Source organism: Macrotis lagotis, chromosome 4 (genome assembly GCF_037893015.1).
Source record: "Macrotis lagotis isolate mMagLag1 chromosome 4, bilby.v1.9.chrom.fasta, whole genome shotgun sequence".
Classification (NCBI taxonomy): domain Eukaryota; kingdom Metazoa; phylum Chordata; class Mammalia; order Peramelemorphia; family Peramelidae; genus Macrotis; species Macrotis lagotis.
The window spans coordinates 116882761-116906065 of NC_133661.1; the positions used below are offsets into that span (position 1 = coordinate 116882761).

At 37.7% G+C, this 23305-nt stretch overlaps 1 protein-coding gene across 1 annotated transcript in view; it reads right to left on the minus strand.

Annotated features, from left to right (window-relative positions):
* HDGFL3 (HDGF like 3) overlaps positions 1-19996 on the minus strand; it is a 107994-nt gene extending 87998 nt beyond the window's left edge. The window contains exon 1 of the mRNA XM_074233973.1: positions 19863-19996. Within this exon, the coding sequence (XP_074090074.1) occupies positions 19863-19946 (84 nt within the window). The 5' untranslated portion in view covers positions 19947-19996. The remainder of the gene's footprint in view (positions 1-19862) is intronic.
* Positions 19997-23305: the final 3309 nt, after the last annotated feature.

Here is a 23305-nt window from a genome sequence, read left to right on the forward strand (position 1 = left end):
AATTTCAAAGATTATTATGGAGTGAAAGTTTAGTGGGTCAATAATCTAGTCTGTACCACTTAGAAAAAATAGGTATTAACACATGTATCCTTTTCTCATTGCTGCTTGTCATTGGTAATTATGATTAATAAAAATAGTCTTTCAGAGCAATTTCTGAAAATTATTTTTTATGCTTTGTTCAATCAGCCAACTTTTGAGAACAAGATCATTATCATGCATTGTTGGATTGTGGACTCATATGGTTTCTAGATTCAGGGGGGTTTCTTATAGTTTAGATGGCCAAGACTTTTACTATATGTGTAAAATTATAAAATATTTTGAAGTAGGAAACCATTTCTTCCCTGGATACTCTATAGCTATTTCTTTAATTGTTTCCTGACCCCTTAATGTGACTTTTCCTTAAAGGTCAGCCCTTATCCTTCTCTATTCTCTCTTTTATACTTTCCCTCTTGGCAACTTTTTAAAAATTCCCTGGTTGTTAATGACTATTCTGACAAAAAGGCATTTAGTTGTATAGTTCTCTAATGCACTTAACCATAAAACACTATTACATAATATGTCTTATTTAAACTATATATCCTTAGCTCCTAGCATAATACATAGTAAATATTTGGTTATATATATCATCCATCCTTTTATAGCTAAATATTTTATATTCCTGCTGCAGACCCCAAATGGTTAGAGCCATATTCCAAGTAGTATTACTGGTGGCATCTCTTGTCACCATTTTTCTGCACAGCACTTTTTTTTTTAGAAACTGAAGCAACCATCAGAGTCCCCTACAATATATGAACATTTTATATATACATGGATATAAAAATCTGTACATGTGTATATATTAAATATATTATATCATATATTATACATGATAAACATTATATAATATGTTTATATATTTTAATAACACAATATATACACACAACAGATTATAAACAGTGTATCACATATCACACATTTATAACATCTGTTTCACTCTATTCTCCTATAGACTATAAATGCTGTTTGCTGTTGCTGTATCTTTAACAGTCAAATGGAAATGTTATGGAAAAATCAGTTATGCTAGAAGTCAGTTAAAAAAATGTCTTGCTATGAGTTGTTTCTTCGAATGGAGTCATGAACTATGTGTTGTCCTTTATTCTTTGAAGGTATGTGTGGAGAGGATAGAGAAGATGATGACAAACTTTTTCCTTGTCAAAATTACTAAAATTTAGATTAACATAAAATTATAATTTCATGTTATAATGAAAATTCTTTTAAGATTTTGTATGGAGGTGTGATATTTTATATATATATATGTATATATATATATATGTATACACACACACACACACACACACATATATAAACCTTATAGAAAGACCTTCTACAGGACAAAGAGGACAAAGAAAAAAGTACTAAACTAGCTTATTTCCTAAGAAAGAAAATTTAACTTTTACCTTAAGGAGAAACATGAAAAATACTCTTAAGAGACCTTAAATCAATATCTAAAGTGAATTGAACGGTGGAACTATTTCTGAAAGTGGAGTCATCTACTGTCAATCTGAGGATTTGAGAAAAACCTAAGTGAACATTCTCATAGCCAAAATATAATTATCTGTGTTTTATTATTGGATTTATCTGCTAACAAATTCTGTGAGTACTATTGGAAAAAGATTTCTCTGGGTCATTTAATAAATAATTTTGAATGAACTGGTGTGGGGGTTTCAGTCGATTGATCGATGAGAAAAGACTGCAATTTTACTAATAAAAACTATCTAATTCCCTAGGTTGTTTTAGAGCCCCAAATGTTAAAATTAAATAAAGCAACAAGTCAAGCGGCAAGCTGAAGAGTTATTGACAAGAAAATACTTGACCCCATCTATCTTTTTTATGTGTATATATGTGTTAAATTGTTTATGTGATAGAAAGCTTTGATACACTAAAAAATTATTCAATAGGACCTATAATTATTGTCAGTAATAACACTGTTTATAATACCTCAGTGACCAGAATGATCCATGGTATGACTTCTTAGAAATCTCTTTAATGCCAACATACTTACAACTATTTAATAAAATATTTTTCAAGAAATGCAATTTTAATAATATTGTCAATTGGAAAACCAGATGTCACAAGCAAAACTGTATTAATGAAAATTTATACTAACTTTTCAAACCTCCATCAACATTAATGTTAGTTCTTTCATTATAAATAATTGTATCAATAGGAGTAAGAAATTATGAAATAAGAACAAATAAATCCATTGAGAAGGAAATATTGAAATAAATGGTGCATTCTAGGCTCTTGGATGCCTTTAACCTCAGAGAGACTGAGGTTAAACCCACAGAGTTAACTATGGAACAGCTGCAGAACTATTAACCCCACAGAGCTATCTAGGAACCTTCTGGTCTTAAGAGACAGTATACTAAGTAAAACCCTATAGACCCTAAGGTCTATTCCAATGAAAACTGGCATTCCAGTAAGCATACAGTAATTGCAAGTGCTAAATATTTGGAGTTTATTACGCCAAGAGGATGTGTATTTCTTGTATATAGAAGGTATCAAGAAAGGTTTGGATAAATTCATGGATTACTGATTCATAAAATGCAACCAAGGGGAATTTAGAGGCATTTGTTCATTTTCCTCACTGTTTAAGGTCAACGAGAAAATGAATTTCTTGGTCCAGCTAATTTTTGGATTTTTTTATATTCTCATGTTCTTAACATCAGGCTAAAAGTTGAATGGTTTTCACCATCTGTGTGTGTATGCATGTGTATGTGATGTGCACTGGAGAATATATTGCAAATATTCAAAGACCAAATGTGATTAATCACATCAAAGACCTCAATTACTTCTTTTCTTATTTATGCACATGAAACATAAATCTATTATTTTCTATTTTGTTCTAGTATAGGTGTTCACAAAACTAGACTGAAACAAACCAATAAGTAACTCATTCCAAAGTTCAAAGTACTTTATAAAAATGCTTTGCTTTAATCTTCTCATTTTACCTAAGAGAAGATCAACCAAATTTTTTTTCAAAATTCTAAGTCTCAGTAGGGAAGTCAGTGTGACAGTTAGAAATGAGAACTCATTACTTATTAACCCAGAGCTCATTCTACTTGCTGTGTCTCACCAAATAGAAAATTAATTGAAAAGAGCTTATTATACTGCTTCTTCTGAATATAAAAGGAATTAGCAATCTCTCCAAAACTGTAAGATGTTTAACTAAGACATTTGAAATATAAGTTAGCAGCTAGTACTGGTAGATTAGATAATTTTATTATTCTGAGTTAGAAATTTCACCACCTATAATTTATTTTCCCTTCAAATTTTTGGTAAAATAATTTTAAAAATTGCTCTACTGTTCAATTTTAACAGTTTAACTCCCTGTCAACATAAAAACTGGAAGAGTACCAATATAGTGCCAAAGTCAGAATTCTCTAATTTCATATATATATATATATATATATATATATATATATATGTATACACACACACACGCACGCACACACGTGCACACACACACACACACACACACACACGTACATATATTCATAACCTTTGGATTATTAACTTCTCCACATTAGGAAGTTGAATATCCCAACCTTTACAAGGCTTCATGGAGTATTGGGTCTGATCTAGAGCTTGTACTTTAAGGTTAGAAGGAAGAGGTTCATTAAAAGACCCTTTGCATGTTCTAAGATACAAAATGAGAGGGCTATGACACATTATAGATTTCCAGATTTTCACCAATCTTTCCCTAAACCCTTAATTCTCTTATGATCAGAAGTACTTGTTATTAATTGTAAGTTCAGGGATTGACCAACCAGAAAATATTATAGGGAGATAAACTTCCTGTAGAATAAAATAAAAGCAGTTAATTGATACATATTTACAGGGTACCTATTATGTGTCTAACAATATTGAAAAGGACAATTCTTACTGGATAATTTTTAACAAACAACTGCTAACAAAAGTCATGTCCTTTTATATACTTTAAAAAATTTATTTAAGGCAATGGGGTTAAGTGACTTGCCCAAAGTCATACAGCTAGGCATTTACCTATTTATGTATCTGCCTATGTATCTATTTATTTATTCATTCATTCATTGAGTGATTGATTGATTGATTGATTGATTGATTGATTGGTGTCTGAGGGCTGTATTTGAACTCAGGTCCTTCTGACTCCAGGGATGGAGCTCTATTCACTACACCGCCCAACTGCCCCTATTTATATATACTTTTTAAAGTATTTTAACGAATATATTCTTTTATTTCATGACTTCTCCTCTCCTTTCCTCTTGAAAAAACCTAGAGGCTACAAAAGATAAATATCTTTTTTAGCTTAGAAAACTAATATAGGGCAATTTGACAATTCCTTACAAAATTACTGTGTGAATTAAACAATACCCTTTTATGTATTACCTCTAAGATCTTTTTTAACTTCAACATTCTATGCTCTAGTATTCTAGAAGTGTGGTTCTTGAAAGTATTATGTGTGACTCAAGGAATCTTTGCAGGTTGCTAATTTTTAAACTGTCTTAAATTTCCCTGCTGACTAGAATCTTAAAGACACAAAATAGACCTTTCAGAAATGTCGTATTATACCAATTATTTATCCCAATAAAAATTCTGATATATATATATATATACATATATATATATATGATAAATTTGGCAATGTACATTAAGCTAGGGTAAGCCAATTTGTTCAATAGATGTATGTGCAATATTAACTAAAATTTATATTGCACTTTAGAATTTTTTTTTTAGGTTTTTGCAAGGCAAAGGGGGTTAAGTGGTTTGCCTAAGGCCACACAGCTAGGTTATTATTGTCTGAGACAGAATTTGAACCCAGGTATTCCTGATTCCAGGGCAGGTGCTTTATCCACTGCGCCACCTAGCTGCCCTTACTTTAGAATTTTCAAAGCACATTCTTCACAATTCAGTGAGATAAGTATCATAAGCATAATTATCCCCATTTCACAGATGAAGAAACTGAAGCTATGAAAATCACATGAAACATGAATCATTTAAAATATGAAAAATCATATAAAACAGTAAGAGTTGAGATTTGAGGGGCGGCTAGGTGGCATAGTGGATAAAGCACCGGCCCTGGAGTCAGGAGTACCTGGGTTCAAATCCAGTCTCAGACACTTAGTAATTACCTAGCTGTGTGGCCTTGGGTAAGCCACTTAACCCCCTTTGCCTTGCAAAAAAAACAAACAACCTAAAATGAGGGAGTTGGAAGAAAAACTGGGAAAAGAAAAGAGAGAGATGCAGGAAAAACATGAAAATGAAGTCAGCAGCTTAGTCAAGGAAATCCAAAAAAATGCTGAAGAAAATAGCATGCTAAAAAACAGCTTAGGTCAAATGGATAAAACAGTTCAAAAAGTTATTGAGGAGAAGAATGCTTTAAAAAACAAAATTGGCCAGATGGAAAAAGAGATAAGAAAACTCTCTGAGGAGAACAAATCCTTCAGACAAAGAATAGAATTCAGGGAGATTGATGAATTTACCAGGAATCAGGAAGCAATACTTCAAAACCAAAAAAAAAAATGAAAAATTAGAAGAAAATGTGAAATATCTCATTGAAAAAACAGCTGATATGGAAAACAGACTTAGGAAAGATAATTTGAAAATTACTGGAATACCTGAAAGTCATGATCAGGAAAAGAGCCTTGACATCATTTTCAAAGAATTACTACAGGAAAATTGCCCTGATATTCTAGAAGCAGAGGGCAAAATAGAAATGGAGAGAATCCACCGATCCCCCCGAGAAAGAGATCCCAAAAAACCAACCCCCCAGGAATATTATAGCCAAGTTCCAGAACTCCCAAGTCAAAGAGAAAATATTACAAGCAGCCAGAAGGACACAGTTCAAATATCGTGGAGCTGCAGTCAGGATCACACAGGACTTAGCAGCAACTACATTGGAAGCTCTTAGGGCTCGGAATACAATATACTGGAAGGCAAAAGAGCTTAGAATGCAGCCAAGAATGAACTACCCAGCAAGGCTGAATGTCCTCTTCCAGGGAAAAAAGATGGACTTTCAATGAACCAGGGGAATTTCAAAGGTTCCTTTTGGAATGGCCAGAGCTGAACAGAAGGTTTGATCTTCAGATACAGGACTCAGGTGAAGTATGGAGATTGGAGGAGAGGGGGGAAATATGAGGGACTTAATGAGGATGAACAGCAGGTATAGAAAAATGATACTGATAATATTCATATGAACCATCTCAGTTAATAGATCAGGTAGAGGGAACTTTTATAGTTGAAGTACAGGAGAAAGCTGAATTCGAAGATAAAATATGGTGTAAAAATGGAGTCAATAGGAAAAAAAGGGAAAAGGAATGGGAGAAAGAAAAAGGAGAGGGGGAACAGTCCAAGATATTTCACATAATAAGACTTTTTTTTATTACAATGAGCTATTGCAATGATATGGAAGGGGGGAGGCAAGGGGGAATGAGGGAACCTTTGCTCTCATCAGAGATGGCTAGGAGAGGAAACAGCAAATATACTCAATGGGGTATAGACAACTGGAGTAAGCAGGAGGGGGGAGCAGGGGGAAGGGGTGGGGATGTGAACAAAGGAGGAGAGGATGGACCATGGGGGGGACAGTGGTCAGACACATTTTCTTTTTTACTTCTTGCAAGGGGCTGGGATTGGATGGCCTGCCCAGGACCATAGGGCCAGGTGGATTCTGCGCCTAAGGGGTGGTATTGGGGGCCCCAGGACCAGGGATCTGTCTGCTGCGCCACTCAGCAACCCTACAGCAGAGTCAGAGTGAAAGGAGAGAGAAAATATAGTACATGGTAGTGGAGAAATAAGAAAGGAGGGAGTTGCGATCAGCAATGGCAAAGTTGGAAAAATATGGAAGTAACTTTTGTGATAGACTTATCATAAAGAATGTGATCCACTCACGACAGAGTTGATGGTGTTGGAACAAAGACTGAAGCACATTTTTTTGTTATTATTATTTGGGGGAGGGTGCAGGGCAAGTAGGGCTGGGTGGACTGCCTGGGGCCACATAGCAGGGTGATCTTTGGATGTCTGGGGCCGGATTCAGACCCAGGTGCTCCTGGCTCAAGGGCCAATGCTCTCTCTGCCACCCAGCCACCCCTACTATTATTACTATTTTATTTTATTTTGGGTCTTTTTTTTTCTTCTTTTTGGTTTTTGCAGGGCAGTGGGGATCAGGTGGCTTGCATGTCACATGGCTGGGTGATTATTGGGTTTACGAGGCTGGATGTGGACTTGGGTGCTCGTGGCTCCAGGGCTGGTGCTTCATCCATTGCGCCACCTGGCCATACCTACAATTATTACTATTATTTTTTTAATTTTAATTTTTATTCTCTCCCCTTTACTTTTTCACCCAAGCAAGTCTATCTATATTCAAGGGGGGAGAGGTATTTGGTTTACTTGTAAACAAGTATATTTTATTAATGTAAAAAATATTTGTACAAAATGAGAATAAAAAATAAATAAATTAAAAAACAACATAAAAAAAGAGTTGAGATTTGAACCTCAGTCTCTCCTGACTACAAGTCAGGAGAATTTTTCCACCATATCAGTATGTTAACCTATTATCTAGACCAGAGATATTTAAAGTGTGTGTGTGTGTGTGTGGGGGGTGCATTATGCCAAGGAGGCTCTGATTTGACCCCAAGGAGTAAGTGATCAACCAATCAAAAGTTAAGAATATGCATTTCAACCAACTCTTTTCCATCTCCTCCCCCCACAGTAAATCATGGGTTGTCTTCAACACAACTCTACCATCCCTTTTAATACTTACATTCAGTTTCCTCCTGGCTGGCCTTTTAGAACTGCATGAGGCAAGATCCTTTAGGATATAACCTAATCTGATCCAGATATTTAACTAAATTTTCCACTAGAATTTTCACCCCACGAATCACTATACTCTGCCCAGTGTGCTCTGCATTACAGAGGAAGTGAAGTGAGTCAATTCCCCTTACCACCCACATACATTTTTTTTTTATTTTTCAGTGGAAAGGAGTGATTAGCACAGGATAAACAGGCATAGATGAGTTGTAATCACATTTTCTTTTTCCTCAAATCCATTTCTCTTCCACATCTATTTCTATTGTGGGGACCACCATATTTCCAGTCCTCCAAGTTCCAAGTCTCCTCTTTATTTTAGCCTCAATCAAAACTTTCACTCCCACTAACCACACCCCATCTCTTGTCCCTCTCCATGGAGGTTTTTTGACTCATACTTTACTGAGAAAAGAGGGTCCATTCACCTTGAGCATTCTACATGTCAAAACTTTTTGTGTCCTTAATCCTATCCTCTGATTATACAAAAGTCTAATTCTGGCAGCTTGCATACTCAATTACCCTTTCACTAATTTTTAATTTTACCTTCTCTACTGGTTCCTCCCTGCTACCTTCAAATACGCCCATCTCCCCTTCCTTAAAGTATCTTTTTTTGATCTTACTATCCTTTGAAGGAATCATCCTATATCCCACCTAACTTTGGACCTCATTACTCTCTCCAAGATAACTAATGTCCTCTAGTTGCTAATGTTGATGGCCCTTCTATTTGAACCTCTCTGCAGCATCTGACATAAGGTACTCTGTCCTATCTGGTTTTTCTGATATTGGTTTCTCTTGATTCTCCCTACTTATCTGGTCAGTTCTTTTAGGTCTTTTTTACTAAGTCATTATCTATATACTATATCCCAATTCTAGATAGCTTCTAAGTTTCTAAGTTCTTTCCTTTTTATTCTCAATGATCTAATTAACTCCCACTGATTCAACTATCGTCTGTGTGCAAATGACTCCCAGAGCAACATCTCCACCTCTCCTGAGAGTCAATCCCTTATTACCAACTACCTATTGAACATTTCCAACTGAATATCCAATCAGCATCACAAACTCAGTAATAGAACTCAACTGAAATTTTTCTCTGACAAACCCTCCTTGTCTTAATTTCTCTGTGTTACAAGTACCATTATTCTTCCAGTCACACCAGTTCACAAGCATTGAGTCATCATCAATGTCTTCTCTACCTTCACTCTTGTTATCCAATAGATTGCCAATTGTCAATTTTAACCCCACAATATTTCTCAAACCATCCTAACCTAGGCTCTTATCACCTCTGATTAACTGGTCTCTCTTTTCTCTTAGATCTTGAACACTGTTGTCAAATCTCTGACTCAGGAAACTTGAGTTGCTCCCTTTTGTAGATTTTATGATAAAATACAAATTTGTGTTTAGCATTTAGCCCTTATGATCTTTTATCAACTGACTTTTCCAGGCTAATAGCACATCATTCTCTTTCAAATATTCTCATTCCAGACCAACTGACCTACTTATAATGTCCTCTGCAAATGACATTCCATCTCCTACTCTAGTCTTTGAATAGGTTGTGCTCTGTCACTAGAATATATTCTCTCCTTTGCTCCAACTCTTGGAATCCTTCCTCAAGTGTTACATCCTTCATAAGGCCTTTCCATAATCTTTTCCCAGTTGGTAAAACATCACTCTCAAATTATTCTGTCTTCTGTTGGAACTTTGTATAGAATCTGAATTTACTTTTCTGTATACATTATTTCATTCTTCCCACCCCTAACCCCCTCCCCACCAATTACCAACTCTTTAAGGGCAAGTAAATATACTTTTGTCTTTGTATGTAGTATAGCAACTTAGTGTAAAGTAATGTCTGGCACATAGTAGATAACTAAATAAAAGCTTATTGGTTGAATGAATGGGAATAATAGGTTTGTGAACCAGCTTGGAGATCTACCTGGTAAAGTTTCAAGATCTATTTATAAATAATGCTATTTTAGCTGGAGATAGTTGGCCTAAAACCATAGTCTGAGAAATCTGGAGCTGGAAGAAATCTTAGACGTCATCTAGTTCCATTCCCTCATGAACACTTTAGGTTCATAGCAAGTTAAATGTATTTGTTCAATTCATACATCTAGGAATTTCAAGAAATGGATTTATGATCCAGATATCCTGACTTCCAGTAAAATATTCATTTAAATAGAAGACATTCTCTTTATTAATTATCAAAAGTATTTGGTCCCTTCCCTTATTTAGTTTTTCCTATGTTTCATTCTCTTAAATTGACACCTTTATAGAGTCACGTTAATTTTAAAATAAGAAGTGAACAAATAACTATATCCCTTTTAGTATAAGTTTACACTGCATGAAGTGATACACTTTCCAGACATTACACATTTTAGAAAAGAGAGTTGAAGTCCTTAGGACATGCTATTTATTGAGAACAAGCATGGAATACAACTCCACAGTGCTGAAATTTGAGTTGGTGAATTCCAGTGACCAAAAGGACAAAACTGGGAAATAAGTGACCTACCAGGCCCTGAATAAATGTTCTATAATTTCTTGGAAAAATAAAATCCATCCCCATCACCAAGATGCTTATACAGTAAAGCTAGAGAGACCCTAGATCATACTATCTGAAAAAATTAATTCCAGTGACAGAACAGAAAAATAAAATTCTAAAAGAGAGGGCTCTCTATTGACTGCAAAAAAAAAAACCCAAAAACAAACCTCCTGGTAATCCTCTATACTTCAATTATGGTCATCTCAGCCACAAAAATTCGAATGTACAGAATTTGTTGAAGGAATTGGAAATGTTTTGCCTAGGAAAGAAGACTTGAGAACGGTCTCAGAGTATTTATAATAAGGTTATTATTACAAGGCAAAAAGGATTGAAGCTGCAGGGAGTCATTTTAGACTAAACACAAGGAAAGACTCAACACAAGGAAAACACTCCAACATTTAGAGTAGTCCCCAAGGTTGCTTGGAAAGTAGTAGGTTGCCCCTCATTAAAGGTCTTTTTCTGAAGGCTGGCTGGTCATTTTTAGATGTTACAAAGAGGATTGTTTTACAGGTACTGGTTGTACTAGATGGCTCCTAAGGTCCTAACTCTTGAGATTCTTTGATCTTGCAAAGCATACTATAATAATTCAATTATTAAAATATGCAATGCTTATACAATCTGTCATAAAAGTAATTTTTTCCTTTCTTAATTTGGAATACAGGAAAGAGCACTAAATTTATAGTCAAATGATCTAATTTTAAACCTGACTGCCATTTACTATCTATGTGTCTTTGAACAAGTCACTTAAAGTAGTAACATAGTTCTCATTTGTTAGAATATGAGACTTTTCTTCTTTGAGGGCATGAAATCTGTTCATTTGAATTTTTATAGCCAAGTTGACCATAACTGAAATATAGAGTATTACCAGGAGGGTATTATGACAAAAATCCATTACCATCAAATGATAAGTTGTATATGCACAAGTACATTTCACAGAATTTTAAGATTTTGAAAATTTAAATGCAGAGCATTAAAAATGTTTTAAAATAGGTATATTTTTAGTTTAAAATAAATTTAAAAACTAAATAATTCAGGGGCAGCTGGGTAGTGCAGTGGATAGAATATCAGCCCTGGAGTCAGGAGGACCTCAGTTCAATTCCGGTCTCAGATACTTAATAATTACTTAGCTGTGTGACCTAGGGCTAGTCACTTAACTCAATTGCCTTACAAAAAAATTTAATAATTCTGTGGCATAGCAGTGACATCAATACAAATGACATCACAAAATTAAATATATCTTAATAGATAAGACCTATAAGTTACTCATGTGAAAATTGTTTTTGAATCAGTTTTCTTTGTAAACTTTGATTATTATGTAAGAGCAAAACCAACACCAAATTAGAACAATTTAAACAAGCTATCAATGCAAAAAAAAGCTAAAATGTAGAGAGGAAAAGACAATGACACTTCTCACCATTTTCTATAAAGTTTATACCTATATAATAGCTAGCAAACACTTTATTTCCTAGCCAGGCAAAGAGATATGGCAGTCAAAGACAACTCAGATTTAGGATACGAAATCACTTGAAAATGGAAAAACATGATGTACAACATCAACTCAAAAAATAACAAAAAGTGAAGGGAAAAACACATTTACAATTAAAATAAATTATCCAGAAAGCATTTAAAGACAAAACTGGAAGGATAATAAACATATAGAAAGTAGAAAATGTGTTTCCAGATTTTAATAACAAACAAATATATACATACACACACACACACACATACACACTCTAAGGTCATAATCCTTAATGTGCTACATAGGAAAGTGGAAAACAAAGAAAACAAAGAAGTGATGAGCAACTATAGATCAGACAGACAACACCTGTGTTCAAGGCCACATTATTATTCTCAAGATATCTTTTGAGTCAGGGATAACCTATAACAGACCATTTACTATTTCAGGGAGGAGAAAAGAGAGGGGTATAATTTGGAACACAAAACTTAAAAATAATGAATGTAAAAAGTTGGTTTTATATGTAATTGGGGAAAAATAAGTTTTTTTAAAAAAAATTATCCAAAAATATCAAACTATTAGGAAAAAACAAAGATATAATTAATACCAAAAAGAGAGATGGATAACAACTACCATTCCAAAGCTAACAATTTCATTCTTTTCAAATCATTGAAAATAATCTTTATCTGTATCAAGGTCATATTTGAGAAAATATAACAAGAGAATTGGTAGATTTTGCAAATAATATTCTAAAGCAGATACAAGTTTAGTCATAAAATGGGTTGAAATATATGAAGAATTCAAGATCTCACTATGCTCATGTTTACAGACTATATAAAAAACATTTTATTCACAGGAAAAAATGTTTTCCTTAAAGACTTCTCTCCAACAAGGTGTTTCTCATGAATGAATTAAGATTACTAGATAAAATCAATAACAGAAAACCTTGATGATCTTCTGATTATGACTATCAAATGATGTATAAAAGAGATGTGTGTTTGCAATATGTCCAGGCAAAATTCAAATGGAAGAGAATCAATATATATAATGAGGTCCTCTAGAGTTGCAGTTTTCAGAGGTCAATGGACAAATTGCATCAAACCCCAGAACATTGTACAGTCCCCTAAATAAGACCCAAAATGACTAAGAATTGGCCTGCCTGCATGAGGAACCCCTATTGTTCAGATTATGACATGAAGTGGGATGGACAGCCCCAAAATGCAAGTCCATTAGGTATATGAATATGTTTTTTTTTTTGTGTGTGTGTGTATACACACACACACACACACACACACACACACATGTATGCATATGAAAATGGCATAGTGAATAAGATTGAACACTGGACTTGGGAAGACCTGAGTTCAAATCTAACCTCAGGTACTTACTAGCTGTGAGACCCTGGGCAAGTCACTTCATCTCTATGGGTCTGTTTCCTCATCAGTAAAATGCTTGCCTCCCAGGGTATTTGTGAGGATTAAATGAGATAATATTTATAATAAGTATTAAATACAGTGTCTGCAGCATAGTAGGCACTATATGATTACAGGTTATCATTTTTATTATTTTTAATAGTATTGTATACCCATATCTATTTCTACATTTATGTCACTATCTATAAATGGGCATCTAGATGGCACAGTGGATAGAGCACTGGCCTTGGAGTCAGGAGGATAGGTGGTTGAATCCAGCCTCAGACACCAACTCACTAGCTGCGTGACCTTGGGCAAGTCACTTAACCCTTCCTATCTGGCATCCAGGGCCATCTCCAGTCACCCAGGTTCACATCTGGTCATTGGATCCAGATGACTCTGGAGGAGAAAGTGAGGCTGGTGACCTAGCACAGCAATCCTCACTCAAATCCAATTCGTGCATTTGTCATGGCATCACCTCCTTGATGTTATAGTCTTCTTCCAGAATGAAGAACAAATATCATATCTATAAATATGACGTTGCAAATAAACATTGCAATGGATCTTGAACAGGATCAAGGAAGAAGCACACAAGTGCTTTCAAGTTACTTCCATATGTTTCCTTGGGAAAAAACCCAACACCTTTTGTAAAATAAAACCAAAACCACAAATGATGGTCCAGTAATGCTACAGGGACACAAAACATGAACTACCATGTCTCTAAGGAATGAAAATTACATGTAATCCAAAGGTCAAAGGAGAGATTTGTGTAGAAATTAGGTTGTAATAATACATTACCAAGGAGGAACTAAATATGCAGAATATATAAAAGTTATCATCAAAGTTATCATATATATGTGTGTATATATATATCAAAAGTGATATATATATCTAAAGAAATAGTTGAACAACTATTTTCTTCATTGGTATCCCTGGAATGTCAAGAGAGTCAGAAGGAACGTCTTGAGAATGTAAGATAGAACTACCATGGAGCCTTTACATGAAGACAAAGATCAAAGTCATAGAAGATAAGATGGTAAGAATGGGTTGCAATCTATATTGATGTGGTTAGTACATTCATTAAATCACATACACGTTGAAATATGAGAAATTAAGGCATTTGTTATATTTAGTGATTCAAAGTCCAAAAAATTCAATTTCACAGGAATTTCATAAAAGTTTTCACAGAATATTGGTTTTAAATACTGTAGTAATGAAAATGGAGGAAATATCCTGTTATAGGGAAGTTATAGATTAGGGATTAAATTTTCATATATATATATATTTATAGCAACGGTTAAATTATCATATTGATCTGGAAAATGTGTATATATGTATACATTCTCCAGGTCAATGTGATATATATATACATATATATATATATATATATGCATATATGTATGTATATATATATGCACATATATATATATATATATATATGACTTTGGATAGCAATTTAATCAGTTTTATAGGTCATAAACCTGATTTAAAATACATTGCTTTCCTTATCAAAACCTATTTTTATATTTGAAATTGAAATGAATATAACTTTTTAGGTTCTTCAATTGTGGAAGTCACTATTTACATATATGTTTTCTATTTCATCTGAATTATTTCATTCCCCCCCCCACTTAATTATTTGCAGCCTAGTTTGGTATACATTCACTATAAATTGCTTCTTCTAGATCTCTGATAAATTGAATAAAATGAAGTTATCTGATGGTGATCATTACCAGACTCTTTCTTGTAAGGGCTTTTAAAAACCCTAAATCATTATAAAGTATTATCATTATTTGATTATCTCTATGGCTCCTTCCATGTCCAAGAAAGCCACAAAATTTTGAATTATTTTGTCCATTCTTTCAATAAGGCCTCTTTGTGATATAGAAGTAATCATGGATTACCAAAAGTTATATTAGGTAGTACCAATTGGAAAGATTTTGAGTGTAGGCCCAGATTTAGATCATGTCTGGCTTATGAACACCAGCCTAGCTATATCCTCAATAACTCATTCCCAGAGACTGACCATGAGCTGATTTTCATTGAGCCAAAACTGAATGACCCACAATCTGCATGCATTAGTAATGGAAGTATTGATTCTTGAAGAATTGAAATATTCTATCCACGTGAATGGCTTTCCAGAAAATAAGAATCAGCGACACTTTCTGAACATATAACATTCATGAGCTTGAGGTGTTTAAAATACTGCATAGTGCACAATAACTATCTCTTTGTATATTCAGTTACTGAGACATTGGTACTTTCACTGTCCTCTTCCCAGTGAGCACCAGACCCTAGGCAGCCCATTTGTTCGAAGATCATTTTAAAAAATGTTTCTTGCTCTGGCTGGAAGGATACAAAAGATGATGACCTGCCTAAGGCAGATTTTGTATTGGTTTCAAAGTTTTGTCTCTAGTTCATTCTAATTCTGCTGTACTGACTAACACTTTGACATTCTGTCCAAAGGGTCTTTGCCTCTCCATTCCTAAACAATTCTCCACTCCCCTGTTCTTGATTGACTGTTCAGGATAATCTTAATTCTCTCTCTCTCTCTCTCTCTCTCTCTCTCTCTCTCTCTCTCTCTCTCTCTCTCTCTCTCTCTCTCGATGTCTGTCCCTTGTGCTTCTAGTCCTAACTTCCAGCTCTGTATCTAATTAGAGACTGCCAGAATTGCAAAGAACCTGTGTGATTCCGTAATAAATTCTATCTACCACATGCTTAACAAGTTATCTAGTCATTGCTTAAAGTTCTCTAGTGACTGGGATATAGAAAAGGGACATTCTCATCTTCTTTTGAATGTTGTGAATTGTAGGAGAACAAGGGATGAAAAAGGCAAGATAAGTAGGAAGACTGAAATCTATAACTTGAAGAAAACTGAACCATCACAATCTCCCATATTACAGAATAGTAGATTTTGTATATCTATCTATATGCCAATTCTGATTGGCGTCCAGTCAAATGATTAGGAAGTACTTTCTTAAAGGTAACCTAAATTTCCTTCCCTGTAATTTGCAGCTTTTGGTCTTAATTCTACCCTTTGAGGCCAAGAAGAACAAGTTTAAGTCTTCTTGACATGACAGTCCTTCAGATATTTGAAGAGTTATCATGTCCTCACTAAATTCCTATGATCCTTCAACTGATAATAAGCTTTATTTATTCAGGCTTAAAGACTTGCAAAGCAAATCTTTCCTTATTGGGTAAAATTTTCCTCACAAAAATCTTGAGGTAAGTATTATGCATATTTTTATCCTTTTTTTTACACATTAGGGGATTGAGCCTTAGAGAGGCTAAAACACATTTAGTCTCATAGCCATTAAGTATCTTATATGAGGGGCAGCTAGGTGGCACAGTGGATAGAGCACCGACCCTGGAGTCAGGAAGACCTGAGTTCAAATTTGACCTCAGACACTTAATAATTGCCTAGCTGTGTGACCTTGGGCAAGTCACTCAACCCCGTTGCCTTACCAAAAAAAAAGGCAGGGGGGGAAAAAGCATCCTAAATGAGATTTTTAAAAATCTGGGCTCCCGATTCCAAGACCAGAATTCTAGCTATCCACCACAACTCAATCTGCAGATCACTTTGAAAAGCTTCATGGAGTATTGGAAGTTAATACATGAAATCAAATTATCTTATATAATCTCCTTCAGTTTTTGATATCCATAATATTTTTATATGTTCAAACTGTTCACTCTTTATGCCAGATTGACTAATTTTTACAAATTGGCTTTTTATGAGCTAAAATATAGTATAAGTTCATAAAAGCCCAGAATTTTTATGATAATTTGTGAAAAATCTGTCAAATGCCATTTCTTACTTAGAAAATCCTTAATTAAACCTTAACATTCAAGGTAATTCCCTATTCTATCTACAATTAGTATTTTAAACAATCTACTTTCTCTTCTACTATTCTGTAATATGGGAGATTGTGATGGTTCAGTTTTTTTCCAAATTATAGATTTCAATCTTCCTACTTACCTTGCCCTTTTCATCCCTTGTTCTACAATTCACAACATTCAAAAGAAGATGACAATGTCCCTTTTCTATATCAGATATTCCTTTGTTGACCCTCAAACCTTCATCACTCAATGTGACCCAGCAGCAGTGACAGAAAGAGGATGCAAATAGTTTTGCTTTCACTTTTGTGTTTAAGGATAACATTTATTTGTGAGTACTTAATAAAAGCTGCTGGAAGCTAATGCTGATGAGAGATTTCCTATATAATCACAGAATTACTGGAATGAATCACTTTTAGCCTTGAACTTTTTATACACTACATTCCACTTTAACAATACTCTTAGCATCTGATGATCATTTACTAAATCTTCACAACAAAGTACAGAACTTTCAAAGAACTAGTTCCTACTCACAAGCTGCTTACACTGAAACATGGTCGGATACAGATTGTTCCTTCCTACTTCTTCCTCCCATTGCCCCACCTTTTACCTGCCTGATTAGTTTACTAGTTTTTTAATTTATGTAAACTTTCCTTCTGGCTATCTTTCCTGAAATTTATGATACAATCACCAAGAACAAACACTAAATTAGGGATTCTCTTCCTTGTGATCATTTGCTCATTTCATCCAGGACATTGTCATACTCTAGTAGATGATCTGTGTAGGTTTTCTGGAGTTTAAGTTTTTTTACATCCATTTTTTTTTCTTTTAAGTTTGTAGGGGATTGTCTTTCCTTGGCCCCCACCATACTGGGGAAAGGGGGGAAGAGGAAGGAATTTTAAAAAAGCAATCACTACAGAATAAATTCTATTGTGATATCAAAGATAAAGGATTACTACCCAGTAAAGTGACATATATTTTATGCACAGGTTCTTTTGGGCATCAAAGTTCTATAATCCCTTTTCCTTACTTGAATGTAGGTTGCCCTCCTCTTATATACTCTACAGTAATAATTCTTACTCTTCTAGTTTTTACAGGCTTAGCCATTTTATTCCTATTGTAATAAACTATTCCTTTTATATCATAACAGTTATCAGAGTATTACAAATAACAGCTCTAATGATAACACTTTATTTTAAGCAGAGTTTATAGCCTCAACAAGGAAAGAACAAATGATTTTTGACACTATACTAACCAAAATGAGTTAAAATAGACACTGAACGTTATAGTCTCCATTTTTATTTCAGTGATTTTTTTTCTATTCAGTGTATTTGTGAAAAAACAACAAAACAAAACATCCTTTGTCCACTAATTACCTTTACTTCACTAAGTTTCTGTTAGGCTCTCCTTGCTGTCAAATTCTTTTTTGACTTGTGAATTTTATTTCCTTGTTTTGTATTTTTCATTTTACTCTGACTTAGAATGCTTTATGGTCCATACTTTCTAACTATAACTAGTTTTCCCCATACTTTTTAAGAAAATAAATTGATTCACAATATCCAAGTCTCTTTAACCTTCTCTTTCATTGTATGTATTCCTGACAACTCTTGATTCTATGGGTTGCAAAATGATAAGACAAGGACCAAAAAATGCATAACTTTCAACATGACACAGTGAGCATCAATCATTGTCACCTAATAGAACCAATCAAGTGGGAAAGCAATGAATATGTAATTCACTCAGATGCTTTCTAGAGAGAGAGAGAGAGAGAGAGAGCACTGGGCCAAAAACACATATACACAAATGGGTATTGGAGTATATGAGTGACAAAAGTGAAGCATGGAAAGCCAACTTGCTGTGCAGAGTGGCAATAATAAACGAGGTGAAAAATTGCTTATTGTGCTTTTTACTCGGTGACAGTTTGCAAGCTTCCTGTTATTCAAGGCCAATTTACAAGGAAAGACGAGAGAACCCATCAGTATGGACTCCCGAACACAAATTAGTAGTCCAAGTGACATATCATAGCACAACCTATGCCCAGGGAAAATTCAACAAGTCTAGATATTGAAGGGTGCCCGGAAAGATGGATGAACGACTGCCAAGAAGCCCGTCTCTTGCTTTGGGTTAATACCAGGGATATGGTATTCCAAATATTTACCCAACTTGTGTAGAAATCCGTCCGCACTGCTCCTACCTGCTCCGATGGCTGCCTAGAACCTGGGCTATTCGTGAACGAGCCTGGAAAGAGTTGGCGCTTCCAAACCAGGCTGGCTTCACAGGCCTTATTTTCTCCCCAAGTGAATCTCCCCAATCACCGATACTTTCTGGACTAAGAGGCACCATTCGGGCCTGCGGCTGCCGCCGGTGTGTGGCAGCTTTGGTGGGGAAGGGCAGTTGTTTTCTTCGGAAGCTACGGAGGGAAGAAAGGATGGCTGCCCTCCCCGCGGGGCGGGGGGAGGGACAGGGAAGATGGGGAGCAGGAGGGGGCACCCCGCCGGCGGCGACCCCGGCGCTGCCGAGCCTCCGGACCGATGCTGCCCTCCGCCTCCACCGAAATGCTGGGAGAAAACGAGCCCCCCGCCCCAGCCCCCCCCCCCCGAGGCCCCGGCCGGGGACCCGGCTTCATGCGTCTGGTTCCGGTCCGGGGGGCCCCGGGGGGCGCGGGGGGGGGGGGGCCGCCGCGGAGGGCAGGTGGGCGGGCGAGCGGCTGGGCGAGGGGGGGGTCCCCGCGGCCATGAAGAAAGGGGAAAATGGTGGTCTCGGGGCGCCGCGGCAGGCCCCCGCCGGGCCGCTGGCTACTCACCCGGGCCGGCCAGTGCGGGTAGCCCTTCATCTTGGCGAACACCAGGTCCCCCGCCTTGTACTCGCGGGGCCGCGGGCGCGCCATCCGGAGCCGCCTCTGCTTCCCCGAAATGTCGCCGCCGAAGATCCCGGGCGCGTCCCCCGGCCTCGGGGCCGGGCCGGCGGGCCGAGGAGCGGGCGAGGCGGGGCCGGGGCCGGGGCCGGGCGCGAAGCGGCTCCGGGGCGGCGGCGGCGGCGGCGGCCCAGCGATGCCTGCTCTCTCCCCGGCGGCGGCGGCGGCGGCGGCGGCGGCGGCGGCGGCGGGAGCCTCGGCGATGGAGGGGGCGGGGAGCGGGGCGGGAGGACGGGGCGGGGGGAGGGGGACGGGGACCAGGCCCCGGCAAATCACAGCCCCCGACGGCGGGGGAGGGGACACGGCGGCCCCCGGCGGAGAGCGCGCCTTCCCGGAGCTGCTGGGCGCCGCCGCCGCCGCCGCGTCCCTCCCCGGCCCGGGGGCGCCGCCGGGCTCGGCTCCCGGTGCCTCCCGGCCAGCGGCCGCCGCACGCTCTTATTGTCCTCCCCGGGCCTCGGCCCCCGCCCTGCGCCTGTCCCCGCCGCTCCCGCCCGCGTCCTCGGCCGCTGGGGCTGCGGGTCCGCGGCCGCCCGAGCCGGGAACCCCGAGCGCCCCCGCCCCGCCGGCCGCCGCTCGGCGGCCCCCGCCCCCCGCCCCGCCGGCCGGGCCGGGGCGCCTCCTCCGGGGCCGGCTCGCCCCGGCTCCTCTTTTGTTCTGGGTCCTCTCCCTCACCCTCCACCGCGGCGCCCGTCGCCAGCCGGCTCGGGGGCGCAGCCGGCCCCTGCCGCCACCATCCTTCCCTTTCTTCCAAGGGCTTCCGCGCCATCCCTGACACCCAAATCGCCACACCGGGGCACACCCATGCCCCTTCCAGCTGCCTATGGCCGCTGGCAGCGGCGTCAAGCGACCACCATGGGCTCTCCAGGGTCGGGCAGCGGACCCAGATAGAATTAGCCGCGGGAGAGCTGATATGAGAAGCAGAGGAAGCATCTCCTCGGGGCCTTTCCATCCCTTTCCACACGTTGTGATCTCAGAGGCAGAAGCTGGAGGGAGTCATCTGCTTATTAGCTAGATGACCTTGGGCAAATAAAAAACCTAATCTCTTCTGCAAAACGGACGAGTATCTATCTGTGTGCCTCTCTTGCATACATTGTCTCAGACTCTTCAAACATCGGATCTCTCAATGTCTCAAGCAGGGGCCTCCGAGAGAGTCTAGTTCAACAGCGTTCCAAGAACCCTGCCCGCAGGGTGGAAAGGTCAAATGCCATCTCCAGTTTCACAGAGGAGGCTTTTCAAGATTTGCCCAACGTCTTTTTTTTTTTTATTTCAAATGACTAATACCAAGACCGGGTCTTCAAATTTGATCCTCTGCCCAATTTTCTACTTTGCCAATCACAACATTGTCGTGACGCTCAAATGAGATAAAGTATTGTGGAAGCAGTTTTTTGAGAGAGTATCCTTATTTCCTCGTACTTCCCTTTTGGTATCTTGGTATCTCTCTCTAGGTTTTTGCAGGGCAATGGGGTTAAGGCAAGGCCACACAGCTAGGTAATTATTAAGTGTCTGAGGTCGGATTTGAACCCAGGTATTCCTGACTCCAGGGCCCGGTGCTCTAACCACTAGGCGGCCCTACTTGCTACCTCTCTCTTACCTATACATTCAGTACTTTTACTCTGCCCAAACCTTTCCCTCATCCTCTAAAATTTCCCTGAACTACCTCTAGATGGTTGCCTCCTAGTTAATATGACAAATTAATTGAAGTTAGGTAGAAACTAGTTTATTTTAAAAGACTTAAATTCATCTTAGCTTTAGAAGGGACACTACAGGTAATTTAGTGCAATCTTGAAATTCCTTTTCTTTCCAAAGGGTCCCCTTTGTAGCCAAGTCTCTAAACCTGTTAGGTGGTGATTGTGAACATCCCATTATATTGTTGGACAGCTCCAAGTATTAGAATGTTCTTCCTTACCTAATTCAAAAATTGACTCCCTGTAGCTTTCAGATCCTTACTAAAAGTGATAGGTAGAATTGGAGAGATAAAACAGATCTCAGAGGACATCTAGTCTAACCTGTACCTGATAAAAATCCCCTCTACAACATTCCCAATAAATGATCCTTTTTATAACCTCTATTCCATTTGAAGACCTCAAGTGAAAAGAATTCACTATCTTTTGAGACAGCTTACTGTATTTTTGTCTAGCACTAATTGCTAAGAAGTTTTTTTCTTATGTGCACCCTAAATCTATTTCTCTGAAACTGCTCCCCACTGCTCCTTTCTCTTCCATCTGGGGTCTGGGAAAAGAAAATGAGTCTAATCTTTTTCCTATGAGAACCCTTCAAATATGTGAAACCAGCCATTTTAAATACTCACATTTTCTTCCATCACAACAGCCACTTAAGATAGGTAAGTACAATTATTGTCTCATTTAATGAATGAGAAAACTAAGAATCTCAACAGTGACCTATCCAAAATTATAAGGTTGATGTTTGAGGCTGATCTTAAATAGAAGTCTCTTGCCTCCAAGCAGTTCAGGGTTCTCTCCACTAAACCATGATGTCTCTACCCTCTGGTCATAATTTTGTTTTCTGGAACTAGAGAAAATAAACATACTTTCTCTTTCACTAGATAACACAGAGTTGTCAAGATGACTATCTAGTACCACTTAGTCTTTTCTTTACAAATCCAGTTCCTTTAGTTCTTTTCATATGACAGTCTCCAGACATTCATTTTATTGACTGCCCTTCTATGAATGTACAATGTCTGTCAATATCCCTCTTAAAATATAATGCCCACATCTAGACAAAGTATCCTTAAAACATTTTGCCTCAAAATTATCTTAAACATTTTAGATTCCAAATTTCTCCTTCTAGTCCTTTCCCCACCCATCAAGAAAGCAAGGGATGGGATACCAATTATACATAAACATAGTATTCTAAATGTGTAGTTGATGTATTACCCCTCCTAGATAACCACCTACATTTTAACAGGTCCTCAATACCTCAGGACGTAATGTCTTTCAAAGCAATGTGGCATGGCAAGTAGAGGGATACTCTTTGGACTGGGGGTAGCATTGCCAATCATAGCTCTCAAACCACAAATGTTTGCTCCAAATACAGGTGGACTAACTAAAAGATCTCAGTTATAATCCCGGTTCACATTTCTCAGGCATGTGTCTTTGAGTAAATCATTTAGCATCTCTCCTCATTTACACAATAAGGGAAAGTGACAAGTTCATCTCATGGATTTAATACAAGGATCTAATGAGATTTTATATATATATATATATATATATATATATTATATATATATATGAAATGCTTTATAAACTGTAAAACTAGATTAGTACCATAAATAAAAATATGAATAATTCATTTTTGTATCTATTACTACAAAA